The sequence below is a fragment of the Vidua macroura genome, chromosome 11 (assembly GCF_024509145.1).
Source record: "Vidua macroura isolate BioBank_ID:100142 chromosome 11, ASM2450914v1, whole genome shotgun sequence".
Taxonomy (NCBI): Eukaryota; Metazoa; Chordata; class Aves; order Passeriformes; family Viduidae; genus Vidua; species Vidua macroura.
In genome coordinates, this window is record NC_071581.1 from 10,324,871 (window position 1) to 10,339,530 (window position 14,660).

The following is a 14,660-nucleotide window of genomic DNA, read 5'->3' on the forward strand; positions in this document are numbered from 1 at the left end:
CTCTAGTTTGCTATGTTTTAATGCAGATTTGCCTCTGGAAAAGAATTGCTCCTTTTCATAGCGCTGCTGTCACCTGTCATAACCTTACATTCCTGCCCCGGCGTCCCCATCAGCAGTGCCCACTGCCCTCTGCCAGTTGTGCCATTACAGCTGTTGGGGACCACACAGGGAACAAGACTCGAGCAGACATTTGGGCTAAAGAGAGCCTCTTTTTGTGGGGCTCAGCCCCAGCACCATAAGCAGCTGTCCCAGCACAACTGAGGAGAGCAGGCAGTGATGGAGCAGCGGCCACCCAGGGCACTTCTTCCTTGGAAAGGACCAGTGTCCACATGGGCTGTGCACTCTGCCTTCCAGTTTGGAAAACAAGGGGTTTTCTGAAGAGAAAGTTACATGTTCTTGCTTACTCCCCTGCAGCAGAGCGCCATGTGCAGAAGTCTCAGGCCAGTGCCATGGCTGTCAGCTGGCTGGGAAATTACCCTGCAAGAAGTGGCCTTTCGATTTTATGCACTTTCAAGTTTGAAGCCTGTGTAGGGCTTAAAGGAGAGTGCAGAGCAAAGAGCCCTGGGGGCAGGCTTAGGACTGCAATTCCTGTCTAACTGCAAGCATGGGAAAAGCCCCAACATCCCTCTGTCCTTCTTCCCAGCAAGCAGATGGGAACAAGAGCAGGGAGTCCTCCCTTCTGCAAGCCAGAGTGAGACAAGGGAGGGTGCTCTTGGGGTGGGAGTCAGACCAAGCCAAAGCCTCCACCTGACCCTCCTTCCCTGGTGTATTCCATCCCCTGTATTTTTTCTTGGCTGATCATCATTTTACTTGTGCCCAAAAAGGAGAGCAGAAAACATGCACTAATTACAAAACAAATTAAGTGGCCGGGAGGAATATGTACTCAGGGGAAAGATGATGGGGTACTGCTGCACCAGAGGAGAAACTAACCCTTCTGCCAGCCTTGACCTACCCGTCTGCCATAACAGCAACTGCCTGAAAATAATTTAGAGTGTGGAGGAAGACGCGATGGCAGAGTATTCAACTCTGGGAAGGTGAAAGATAAGAATCCCTGATTTAAATACATATGAACATATTCTACGCTCCCCCTCCTAAGATTTTATTTAATCTTTGGCAAAATCTGCAAAGCTTTTTCCTACCCCTGTAAATCGGCTTAGCGTGCTCGGCTGAGTACCTGCTGCTACCGCCGGCCATGCAGAGGCAGCCCTGGAAAAGCAAGGTATGTTGCAATTGTTCACACCAGTGCTCTGAGCTTGTTCTTACTTTACAGAAAGTAAAATCAAGATCAGCGTAGGCTGATGCCATCCTCACTTCCATAGAATTCAAAAGGCAATGTAATAATAACCTAGGGAGAATGCTGTATTTTTAGGGTGGGATTACAGAACTCGCACTATGAATTTTAATCTCAGGAATCATCATGTTCTTTTAGGGGTTCAGAGGCCTTTTTTCCTGGGAGTTTTGCACACTTCAGACATTTAACTTTTTTAATCTTCCTACATTTGGAGAGAGAGGGAAAAATACCTGCCTGAAACTTCTAGCATTAAAAAAACCCACAACATTTTTGTCTAACGTAATTACTGACATATTCCAATTGGAAAGCTGTTGCTTTTATTTTAATTTTATTAAAGGAGTGAACAAAGGCTACCCAAGGCACCACAATAAAATTACATTAACTGTAAAATTACATTATTAATTCTTTAATCTCACTTGAGGCCTCAAGCTGTTGCTATGTCCAATTACCCAGCTAACCACCTGTCAGAACTGTAAAGCTAGTTTAACATTACCTCCAGGACAGTTGTGTGCCCTGTGTTCAGTCAGGTCTGCCAGTGAATCGAAGTCCTGCTGACAGTTATCGCAGGTGTAAATTGACTCATCCTCCATGTCTTCATCTTCCTCATTTCTCTCTTCCTGGCTCGTCACACTGTTCCTCTCTTCCAGGGCCCGGCTGTCCTTCGCTTCGCTCTCCAGCTCTCCTCCCAGGCCACCTGCCAACAGCAAGAACATCCGCTAAGTTTGAAAGGTCTGAAAAATAAGAGCTTTAAGAAGGATGTTGCGCTTATTAAGATACATTTAATTACAGCCGCTCTCACATTATTCCCGACACCTTTCATTATATTAATGTGGTTTTTATATCATGTGGTGCAACAATTCTCAACTGTATTCTCTGCTGCTTAGTGCGAATCCTGCAAACACTCTCTCCTAATCTTCTCTGGTGGGTGTATAGCAGGAGCTTCTAACTCTGTCATATAAAGTTGTTAGTGTTTTATCACTTAACCAGATTCTCAAAGCTTTAAAAATTGGCAAGATTAATTACAGCCCGCAAAGAAAAGGCATGTGCTGAATTTTAATTCTCAGTGCTCTCCTCTTCCCACCGCCCCCAAGCCCCAATATTAGTAACAACAAGCGAAAAAGATGCACTAGCTGAATATCCCAAAGCACACACATACCCCAGGACATGAGAGGTCTTGCTGAACTAATGAGAGGCACTTGGTTGGGCAGATGAGCCTGACATTGTGCTGACCTAGCTGAGAGCAGATACAGTACATCTGACCTTCAGGTCTCTCCAATATTTTTTATCTTGGTCTGTGGCCAGAGTGTGGGCTAGCACATCTTTGCCAACCCCCCCAAGTTTTATCTGCATTTGTGCACAGGGAGACTGAGCTCTCTGACAGCTCCAGAAACTCCCCAGTGTGGGGGGCTGAGCACCACAGGGCTGTGCAGGTGGCAGCTCCACACAGGGGGCAGCTGGCTCTCCACTGGCCATGGGGGGGTGGGTTAGGGTTAGGACAGCTGCTCACTGCCCTCAGGACACCCTCAGTGGCCTTTGTGAGGGATAAGCTTGCAGCCACATCCTTCTGCCTCCAAGACACCCCCTTAGCCACTTGGACACTCAGATGTGCCTGAAGCCAGTCCATGCAGCACTGCAGACAACCCTTGCCTGGGCTCTATGCAGAGGCCACAGAGCTGAAAATCCCCTTCAAAGTCTCTGCTGCCCTCTCAGCAGCAAAGCATCCATTAGGCACACTAGCCATGGTGGCCAGGCTTTGGTGACCAGCTGAAACAGAGCTGCCTCCACCGCTTCTGCACACAGGCTCCCCAACAGAGGTGATACAGCCCCAAGTGCTACACCTGCACTATTTCACTTGCCTCCACAAGCACTCATGCTCTTAATACACCCTGTCAGTATGATAGGAACACTTGGGAAGTCATTCAGAAAGTGAAACAGAACCACAGACTCTGCCAGCAGAAGAGGTCCTCGCACACTGGCTGACCCCAAAAGCCCAGGAGTTGTTCTCAGCCAGGTGGGAGGGAGATACCACCTTGTTGGTTTGGGATGCATTTGGGTTTTAAGCCATTAAGGAAGGACCAGCAAACAGAGAGATGAATTGTTTCTAAAATCAGATCAGCACCAAAAAGATTAAGGACAACCAATGCTGAGAACATGAAGCAAAGCTGAAAATAAGATTTATTAAAGATGAAAACTGGTTACCACAAGCACCGCAATTCAGACACACACGGCTAGAGCTCTGCTACCACTATCCAGCCAGAGCACATTTCATACCATCTTCTGCTCTGCGCATGGTAACATAAATCAACTGGTGTAAAACACTCTGCAGCTTTCCATGGAGCACTCGTAACACGACGCACCCTTCCAATTGCAATGGAAATATTAAAAATCAGAGCCTGCGTTGGTGTGTCACAGCCTCCCTCTTAGCAGTTAACTGATCTGCACAGTTTCAGATTCTTTTACTGCTAAATTATACATACCTTTCTACTACAAAATTTCCATTAAGGGCAAGATATAATATTCATCTTACCAAATCAGATATGCCACTTGCACAGCAGTAATGAATTTAAGGATTTAGTTATAAAAAGTATCATTCACTAAGCACTCCATATTGTAAGTCATCATCTAGACTATGTTTATTCAATAAAATGCCACTAGCTGAACCGCATGCTTTATAGACTCTTCCTTAAATAAAAATGTCTTGTAATGAAAAAACCCCACAATTCTGGTTCTCTTATATTATTACTTCACCAAATAGTAAGTCACTTTTAGACCTATGCTAGCTTTGCTTTATTTCACACATCATTTAATGTATATATTCAAATTATCACTTACATTTTGTCATATTTACTTGGCACACCTTTATACAGTGTCTCATTCCAGACTGCAATCACAAACATTTTAGCTCATTCAATCTTTTTAAAGCCTATGTCCTGCAGACTTGATAGTTAATAAATCAGAATGTCAGCTCTCCAGTTTTATGACAGAAACCTATAAAAAGAGTCCAAGCATATAAATGTAACCTAAAGAATTGGCACCTGCGTCCATGCTGCCTGCTGACAAAGGCCTCAGGGAAGCACTTCTGAACTGACTTTGCCACAACCTGAAGAAGAAAGGTTTTAGGCAACTTTGGGAAGCTTTAAGGGACCTTCACTAATATTTTTAGCAGAACTGCTGTCTTTTGAGAGTTAACCTAAAGACCAGCTGATCTGGTGAGTACACTGTGACAAATTCATCCTTGGTTTTACTCCAATACTTCGTGACTACACCAGGGATAAAGCTGCTCGACCGAGTCCAACAATAACAAATAATTTAGCACACTGCTTTAGGAAAAGTAAATTGTACAATGTGAGATAAGAAAATAGATTCCCCACTGCAAAGCAAAATTCCAGAAACATTTCTTAATTCCCTGTTGAATGGGAAATCTGATCCTCTAGGCAACTTCTCAAAAGCGTCGTTGCTTGACAGAGCTGTATGTCAAATAACACAAGAGTGAAGCTTGCAGAAATTATTTAGCAAATGCAACACTGCTTTACAATGGGATTTTTTTTTTCTGGCTTTGGCGAGTTAAAGGAATTGTACATGTCTGTCACACCTTGGTGTTACTGTCCTTCAAACAAAATGGTCTTCAGATTCCTCTGCTCAGAGCTGCACACTCCGTGCTCGCCTTGTTATTACCAAACACTGCTGAGAAAAATCTGTGGTGTTTCTTGGATTTTTGACCTTTGTCTCTACTCTTTGACCCCAGGCTGCCAGCAGGGTGTGTGGGGTGCGGGCGGCCCTGGGGAGACACTCGCTCCTTGCCCAGGGGAGCAAAACAGCCAGGGCAGTGATGGGAATGGGTGGTCCAGCCAGCAAGGAAAAGCTTCAAACGCAGCCCAGCTGCTCCCGCAATGAGCTCAGTTTCCCTGATGAGGACAGCAGGCCACGAGCATTCCTCGGGAACTCGTTTCTGCAGAGCTCTGCTGTAGTTCACAAATTTAACCTGCAATTTTCCTGCTGGCAAGAACTGCAGGAGCACCTTGCCTGTGGGTGCAAGCACACAGCCAGAAGGGTTTGGGTCACCACGGGAGGCCAAGGAGCTGCTGGCACCACAAGCAGGGGTGGCTTTGGAGCTGGGCCTGGCTCTGAGGGGACATGTCTGTTCACCACCAAGCAAAGGGGCTTGGTTATCAGAGCCAACAGGAACTTTTGCAGTCTTCAAAAATCAGTGGCTGCCTTGTGGCATCAAACACAGATAAATACATTTACTGCCACAGCTAATTTTTAAGATTCCATTTTTAAGCCTTGAATTTTAGTCAGTTTAATTCAATAGTAAGTCGTTTCTATCTAGATTGCTTAAAAAATTAGCAATAATCACAGTTACCAACCTGGAGGAATTTGTGCACCAAACACCACTGTGAAGACAGCACAGCACCACAGGCACACAGCTCACACTGGCGTGGTGTGCTCAGCACAAGGCTGTGGGCAAATGCCAGCAGAAGGGAACAGCAGGCAGCACCAGGATAAATGATCAGGATAAATGATCACTGATCAGTTCCAAAGACAGGATAACACTTCAGTGTTATGAGTAATTTTTAAGTGACCTTGCCATATATAATGACTGTTCTAACAATCTTCTTTTATGAGTAAGAGAAGATACAATTTGAGAGGTTAGTCTTAAAAGTATACCTCACTACCCAAAATGTGAAGAAACAGGGTGGGGGGGCTTTTTTGGTTTTCTTTTCTTTTTTTTCCCCTCCCCCCTCCTTTTTCCTCTGTAGCACAGTGGAAGGTCTACAGGGCTTTACACAAGAAGAATATTTTACCCTTTGACCTAAACAATCTGGCCAACAGTCAGGAATATGTTATTCTAATTGCCACTAAAGTTAATGTTGTTAATGACCCTTGGTTTTTCTATACAAGCCAGTTTATGCTCTAGAAAGTTACTATTTCAATGGAGACATAGCAAGAACTGGGAGTGTTCCTGCCTGACCTGGTGGTCCAAGGAATGTGGCAAACTTGGCAAAGCTGAAAAAGTGAATTCCCGAAGGCCCAGTTTGAAAGTTGCAGTCAGTAGAAATGCCTTCTGAGCTGTGTTCAAAACAGCTCTGTTACAGGAACAACGCGCTCCTAAAGCCAAATATTTGAAAACAGATTGCATGTACCTCGTTCAGCTCAAGTCAAGAGCAGATTTCCCTTGCTTCAGTCAGCCTGGGACAGGCAGCCCTGCCACCAGGCTGGGACTGTGCTTGGAGCTCAGCGTGGCACAGCCGCAGCCCAGGAGCACAGGGACAGCCCAGCCACGAGAGCCACAGCAAACTGCTTTGGGGCTTTGGTTAGTGGGGCAGGACTGAAGACAGGGCAAGGCCAGAGCCATACTGGAAAGATGCTGATGCCTACCTACAATTTCCACTTAAACACTTGGAAATGGGTAACACCTTGCAACACAAGGGCCACAAAAAATTGAAAAGAAACCAACCTCAGCTTATTTTTTCATCTGTGGAATCAATTATGGACAGTTTAAATTTTTTATTCTGTCAACACAATACAGGCTAGGCAGGCCTTTCTGTCTTTGTGCCAGTAAAATTTCTGGGGCTTTTCTTTATTTTTTTTTTAAGCCTGTGGATTTTTGAAGCTGGGATTTCTTTTAAATCTAGGGCTGCTCTTATGAACATGCTGTTTAGTGCAGGGTCATGCCTGCTTTAAATAGGCCCAGTTATGGGGCTTCCATGAGGAAGCAGGCACCCACTGATGCAGTGCTAGGCAGCATTTTCTATCCCAGAAACTTTGCCACACAGAGGTAAGGCTGCAAAGTCACAGTCTGTAAAGCACCACATAAACATCTACACACACATGGACATGCACTGCCCAGGTCTGGCAGCTGGAAGGAAAAATGTAAAATGAAGAGCAGAAAAGAGGCATTTCTTCACTCCTCACCTTGGTCCAAACAAAAACAAAGGTCTCACAAAGGACTATGGTTATTTCTAGAAGTTTCCTGAGATGCAGGACAAGTGACAAAAGTACATGGCACGGAATAAATAAAAGCTAATTGCTGGAGGAGTGATGGGTGCTGGCAAAAAACTGACACCTCCTGGGGCTTGGCAGAGCCCCACAGAGCCCACCCAGGGGTGCAGCCTTCCTGCCCTGTGGCCACAGGGCTACCGCAGCAAGACAAAAGGAAAGGAAATTTCATCCATAATTAGGAAATGAGAACAAAAGAGACAAATGACTTAAAGGAAAAGCCTAATCTAAACGTTCGTTAGTGAATGTTTTGCTCAGTGTCAAATGCCAAATCAGTGTGGGGGAGGTTTCTACTTTTATGTGGTTTGTTACATTTTAGTGTTGTCTTTAGCTCTGTAACATAGAAAGAGAGTCCAAAGTTCTCTGTACTTGTGATCAAAGAATGAAAAAATGCCAAAAAGTCACTAGTCTTTCAGTAATTAAATCACAAACAAACTGAAACTCAAATCTTCATCCTAGTATGAAGTCTTGCCTTTGCTGGTTACTCCCACTCCTCAACATTTCAAAAGACATCTTTTTTAAACACTTCTATTTTGAACACAGATATGTGTGTGTGCTACCTCTCAAAGGGCCAGGGCCCTCCTGTGAGCTGCTGTAACCTCTGCAACCATACCCACACAAAGCTGCCAAAAATCTGCTCCAGCCAAGCAAACCAGGTCAGAAAGCATGGATTGCACCCCAGCCCTAGGACCAGGACGAGGACCAGGAATCAAAGGCAGCTCATTCCACACATCAAATCATCACTATGTGCATCAAAGGCAAGCAGGTTTGGTCCTCCATCATGCAGTGCAGCAGACCACTTGCACATGGTGTCAAACCACATGTGGTAAAGAAAAAAAGGTGCCTGGCTGATAAACAAAGAGCCAGAATGGAATAATGCATGGAACACCACGGTATATTCATGCAATGGTAAATCACATGGGATGACTACACAACAGGGCAAGCGAGCAAAGCGCGGGCACACAATCCTGCTGACACTCAGTTGCTGTGCACTGCTCCTCTCAGGCTGAAGAGATCCACACATCAGATCTTGCCTTCCCTCAAGAAGAGGAAAAAACAATCATAATACCAAAAAAATTATTTGGTCCAGCATGTAGTTAATAGTGTTTGCCTCCTAAGACTTACAACTTAATAAAATTGATCTCACTGCAGTACTGTAATGAAGAACAGTAGGATAAGGCTACCCTCGAACCATGAAAATTGCATATTGTTACCTCCTCGTGCCCTCCTAGGGCTATGGCTGCTGCAGCCTCTGCGAGCTGTCATTTGTCTGCCTCTGACACGCAGCAACGCTGGCTGCAAGAGCTTCTTTTGGAAGGGCAAGGGAAGAGGGACAGTGTTCAGTGCTGGGTATCTCTGCATAATAACCCATGGGATAAAGCACAGATTACACCAGCAATACTATTTTGTGTGAAGGGTGTTAAGAATAAAATATACAAAAGTCAGAGATTTTAGGAAGCACACATGATAACATTTCACAACAGAGCCTTATTACACTCCAGATTATATTAAATCATAATAATTTGTAAGTAAATGGAAACTTCTCAGCATTCTTCAACTTGGCAAAGAAAAACTAATTTAGAAGGGTACAGCACTTCCTTCTATATCTGCTGGTACACACACTCTTAGAGAAAGGGGTTCCAAGCACCCCAGGAAAAACTGGTGCCAGCTCCAGCACTGCACCTGCTTCTGCTGGCCCTGCACCACTCACAGAACTGGTGCTGACAGCCCTGCACATCCCACAGCTGCCTCTCAGAGCCTTCTCTTAGCTTACTTACACCAACACTTCTCAGGGAAAATGTCCATCTTCCTTCAGTCAGGATACAATTTTCTCAAATTAGCAGCAGTTTAAGAAAACCTCACGTGTCTACCTGGAGTTTAAAGGCATGGAAAGTGGCAGGAACACGCAGCAGAGGACTGGCAGCTCATTGCACTTTTTCTATGCTGTAGCAGTCACAGGTATCACATACAGAATGGGTAACACACGTAAACCTCTTGCCCTGCAGTGCATTGCTTCCACCTGAGCCCACCTACATCTCTACATTGTTATCTCTGCTGTAGAGACACACCATACATCTAGTTAGAGATATGTATGTATGCTATAATTGCCCTGTTTTGTCCAGTGAAACAATCTCCCAGAATGATGCCTATTCATACAGCCAGTCCTGGCTCCAGCTCTCTAGAACAGTAACCCTGTACACCTAGCATCTAATCTGAAACCCGCTGGCTTTGCTCAGTCAATGATTCTTACAAATCACACTCACACACACAAACTCACCCTACTACCCTGGTTTTCTTGGATCAAGACTTCTATTGTATTCTTTAGTCAACATACTAGAGAAACCTTTTAATAAGTGCTGTTAATTTTTTTATTGATCAAACTGTGAGCCATTTCATTTTCCATTATATCAGAAATCTCCTATAGGAGCATTCAGATTGAGTTTCTTTATTCTGTCTCTAGAAGCATGTCACTTTTCATTATTGCTTAAAAATTAGAAAGCAGTTCCTCTGTTCTTTATGGCTTTTTTTAAGTTTAGTTACTGAAGGGTTATTAAACTTGGAAAATATACAGACGGGCATAATGTGATGAATAAATTCCTCACTGTCTCTAACCAACTTTAACATTAGCTTTTTTATAATTTTTTAGGTTTATTTTCACTGAAAGACTGCCTGTAATTATTACTCATGTTCTCCCCAAACACTTATGTTACTAAAGTGTGAAATGTCTTCTAACACAAAGACAGTTCTCTGGGAAGTAATTACGAAAATGCATTCAGGGGCAATAATTTTATATTAACTGTCAGCAGCATACATCTTCTGAAAAGGCACTTGTTATGAAGGAATTATTTGTGTGGAATTTGAAGGCACTGAAGGCAACGGAAAATTGCAGAAACACATTAAACTGAAACTCCAGCTCCCTCATCAAGGGTCAGTTTATGTTTAAATCATTACCTTGAAGGCAACCCCACACCTTCCAGAGAGTCTGCTAGAAAGACAATTTCAATTTATGCACAAATTGGACACAGTCTCCAGTTTTTGGAGTGAAACAATTTACACCCCCTTTTTAAGGAAATTTCTGAGCAGCTAATCGAAAGAGATATGTCTGAAAATTATCGACTTCTATTAACCTTTCACTGATGACACTAAAAATACTTGCTACTGATTTATGGGCAGTAACAAAAATAGTGGCCTCAAAACTGACCAAGCACATTAAAAAGATATCTGTGTCTGTAATGGCTGCAAGAAAAGATTTAATGAGCATTTCACAGTAACTTTTAGCCTACAGGCCAATCCTTTAGTCCTTAGGAAGGTGAAATAACTCAGTGAAAGGTTTTTAAAAAGTGAAATCCAGCAAGAGTGATTAAGCATCACATCATTTTAAAAGTGGTTTTTAAAAAAATCAAAAAAGGAAATCATATAAACATCACCAAACAGTAAATTTCCTCTTAATCATAGCTGCAGGTAATGTTTCAGCCATTCTAGTGCTTTTACTAAAATGATTTAGATGCTACTATGCTATGTGACAAATGCACTTACACGCCGAAAAGCGGACAAAGAGCTGAGTTATTATTATTTATTTGCATGCAAGCAGCAGTGGGATTGTACTTTATAGTGTTAACAGCACATAGTGTTTATCAGCTCTTCAGTGTTTGGCAGCCAGTTTAACAGGATAAATATGGGATGTAAACACTTTCCCGACACAAAAAGCATTACAAGTGAATTTTAGGGAATGCAAGGAAAGACAGAGAGTGGAGCAGTCCAGAGCATGCCAAAGTGTTTGGCTGGAACAGCGCCCGGCTGTGGGACACTGCCCAGCCACTGACCATGGTCACCCTCAGGGTGCCCTCTCCAGAGCAGGGACAGACACTGTCCCCCCACAGGACTGCGAGGAGAGCAGCTCCCCCTTTCACACTGGGGTCTCCTCCTTGGAGAGGACAGGCTCAAAACCCTGTAGATCTGCTTTGTGCATCCCTGTGGCATCCAAATCAGAAAACGTGTTTGCACCCAAACTGCTCAACAGCCATCTGCAGGAGACTCTATCCACTTACTCAAGATGTGTGGCTGCCATGCAACACATTATCTGCCTCTGAAAAGGGATGCTGCTGTCCACTTCCAGATTCCAAAGGTGCATCTGAATGGGAGTAACTGCCACCTTCAGTTCAATAATGAGGTTCAAATCAAACCAGATTCAGATTTTAGATTCAGATCTAAAATCCATTTTAGATGCATGCATTTTAAAGTTAATTTATATGCACAAAGAAATTAGAATGCAGCAAGTATTAACTTCAAAGAGAAGTGCACTTTGTCATAAAAGAGTGCTTTTCTCTTTCACATACAACTGCTAAATAATATTGACCATCGTACTCTAATAAATACATGTAACCTTTCAGAAGAAAAATGGCACTTAAACTTTATTTAGGTATATGAATATTTTGATAAAACTCAACTTATTGTTTTTCAAATCTTTGTTGGAGAAAAGTGTTCTGTTTCCAGCAGTTCTATGGAATTCCATTCACAGCTAACATGGGACTTCTTAATCACATTTTAATCCACGGGTATGACAAACCCTTTCCTTTCTTTAAGGAAATGGTGTGAGAGATTTTCTTTTTTTCTTTTTTTTTTTTCTTTTTGTGGCTTTTTGGTTGTTTGGCACTTTTTTACTTCAAGGTAAAGCCAGATATCTGCAAAACTTAAATCTATAGCTCCCTGAACAGACAGAATATTCAGAAGGCTTAATAAAATTCACATGTGGCTTGTTATTGCAGCTGCATATCAAATGCAAAAATAAGGTATTGACTGGTTCTGCTCAAAATAGCAACTGCTGGAACTCTTTATTAAAACAAACCTGTTGATTTTCAAAGAGAAAAATTACAGATGATGTAATTTACCATAAGCAATAAATGCCACTACGTATTTTGATGTCCCTTCACCTAATTCAAAATGCAGATTCCTTTATTGTTCCTCCATAAGGTCCAGGACTTTGAATTGTCCCTTCTCCAGGAAGTTCTGGTCCTGGAGTATTCATGTCTTCAATGTCCAGCCCTTAGTGTGTGCACACAGGAGCAAGATTTAAGCAGAGCAAGGACTCCATACAAAAATACCCTCTTAGGCCCCTGAACATATTTCCTTTCAAATGCACTTTTCCCATGCTTGAAATATGGATTTGTTTAAAAGTTTTGCTGAAAAGGAATGTCTTTCACAAAACAAACTGCTGAGATCCTACAGGTAGCACTTACATTCCTCCTTTTATACCTATAAAAAGCCCAGAACATTAAGACAGAGAGAGTAAGAGAGCCCTCTGCAAACTGTCAGGAGCCAAGGGGTGGATCAACACAGAGGGAAAAAGTGGAACAAGAGCAAAAAACCATATTGGGGTAGGAAGAAAAATACACACAGGCAAATTAGAGAAGGCAATAATTATTTCACTGACCTTCTCATGGGTCTTGGTTTGCTCAGAACCTGCCTGGATCATTTTCCATTGGGAATGACAAATGTGTGGCTGAAGAAGCACAGAAGGGACCCACTTCTGTGATAACTGTGCCTGGAACTCTTCAAAACTGTGATTAAAGACTTGAGAGGCTTCAGTGGGGCTGGGTTGGTGGAGTTAGCTTCTCAGGTAAAACTCCTGTTTCTAGCCAGGGTACAGAGGGTTGAAACTGGACTGCAACTTAGTTGTGGGTTGTATGTCCTGATCAAATACCCCACATCATCTTTAGAGGAAAAAACCCTCACTGACTTTCTCTCTACAAATCTGGCTTGCTCTGGGGAAAAAAAAAAGGTGTTTCAAATGTACCTGAGGAAAAAGACATGTTTTCCCAAATGCACGCCTAAGTCTCTCTCTAACCAGTTACTGCTGGCAGAGGCTCGCCACTGCTCAAGGGGAGCCTTCCAAACTGGGCATTGCCAGCACAAAGAGCAGAAACTGGGAAAACAGCACCTTTACACTGCTCCAGCCGTGGCTGGGAGGGACATCTGTAGGTAGCCCAAGTGATTTAGGGGGCTAATAGTCACACGGGCCAACAGACTGTAGTAAAAACCCATGAAATTGGAAATTAATGAGAATTAGGCACCTACGTGTCCAAATGGCTTCAGAAGAGCAGGGCTTGCAGGCTTTCAGAAACATTACCCTCAGGTCTCGTTGTGCATCTCTGCACAACCAAGCACCAGGCTGGACACTGTGTCTTGGTGCAGGGATTCAAACCACAGCAAAAGAATTCAGTTAATGAACGTGAAAAAAAGCAACTGTTATAACATGATTCTCAACCAGAAAAGAGATAAGAAAATCATACTATGCAGCACAGGAAAGGGTATTTAACAGGTGGCCAAGTTATTAGAGAGCCCATTGGATTTTACAGTCTTCCCTCCCATGTGCCCCTGGCCAGCTCCTGCTGCACAAACACACAACAAACCTGCCCAGCAGATACACCCAGGAGATCACCACAAGCCAACAAGGGATGACTTGGGAAATTTCCTGCCACTTCCTGCTCTTTCTCTCTTCCCTGGGCTTAAAACGAGTGATTTTGGGCCGTGGGCTCAGTTAAATTTCAGTTTGTGTTTAAAACAAGCCCACATGCAAAAAATTAACGTACCTCAGATTTCCTTTCTAATTTCTTTTCTTAATACTGAACTCTACACATTTCACTTGACAAAGCCATTAATTCAGTAATTTCACATAATTAAATCGAGCAAAGCAGAGTATTTAAATTGGAGCTAAGTGAAATATACTTCTGTGCAGCTCATGCTGTTAGAATTGTGCTACATGCTATTCTGCTGCTGCTCGTTTATTAATTTAGGATCGGCTGAAACGTGACACTGTGTAATAAGGAATTCACTGGTTTCAACAGTATTAGATATAAAAAAAATCACAGAGGACAATGTATCAAGCACCAAATGAAATAAGTTAATCCCTCTGAGCCCTCAGCAGAGCACTTCTGCACCCAGCTGAAACTGGCACCCAGGTTTGCACTTTCCTTGTGATAACCAATTTCTGCACAGAGGTTTTTTATCCCTGGAATAAGCAGTGAGCTGCACTTGTCCTCCAGTGTGGTGATCCTTTTAGCAATGATAACGCTTTTTTCCCTAATATCTTCCTGAATTTTTCTTCTAGCCCTATGTGGTAAAGAAAGTGTGAAAAGACATTTAAAGGACTTCAAACCAAAATTACTTTAAAGTTGGGTGCCCCTCAGCCCCTGCTGTCATTCAGCAGGTCCCAAGTGTCAGAGCAGGAGACAGCAATGTGTACACAGCACCAGGAACTGGAAGAGCCCTTGGATCTACCGTGAGAATGATGGATGGCAAAAAATAATAAAAAGGACAGATAAAACCTGAAGTTCATTTTTTTTGCTTACAAATGAGTAATAAAGGTGAA

At 43.1% G+C, this 14,660-nt stretch overlaps 1 protein-coding gene across 2 annotated transcripts in view; it reads right to left on the bottom strand.

The window, feature by feature from the left end:
• The window catches only part of ZNF423 (zinc finger protein 423), a 225,979-nt gene that overhangs the window by 157,291 nt on the left and 54,028 nt on the right, over positions 1–14,660 (bottom strand). For both annotated transcript variants that reach the window (XM_053987539.1, XM_053987538.1), the window contains exon 3: positions 1,785–1,985. In XM_053987539.1, coding sequence (XP_053843514.1) covers positions 1,785–1,985 — 201 coding nt within the window. The remainder of the gene's footprint in view (positions 1–1,784; positions 1,986–14,660) is intronic.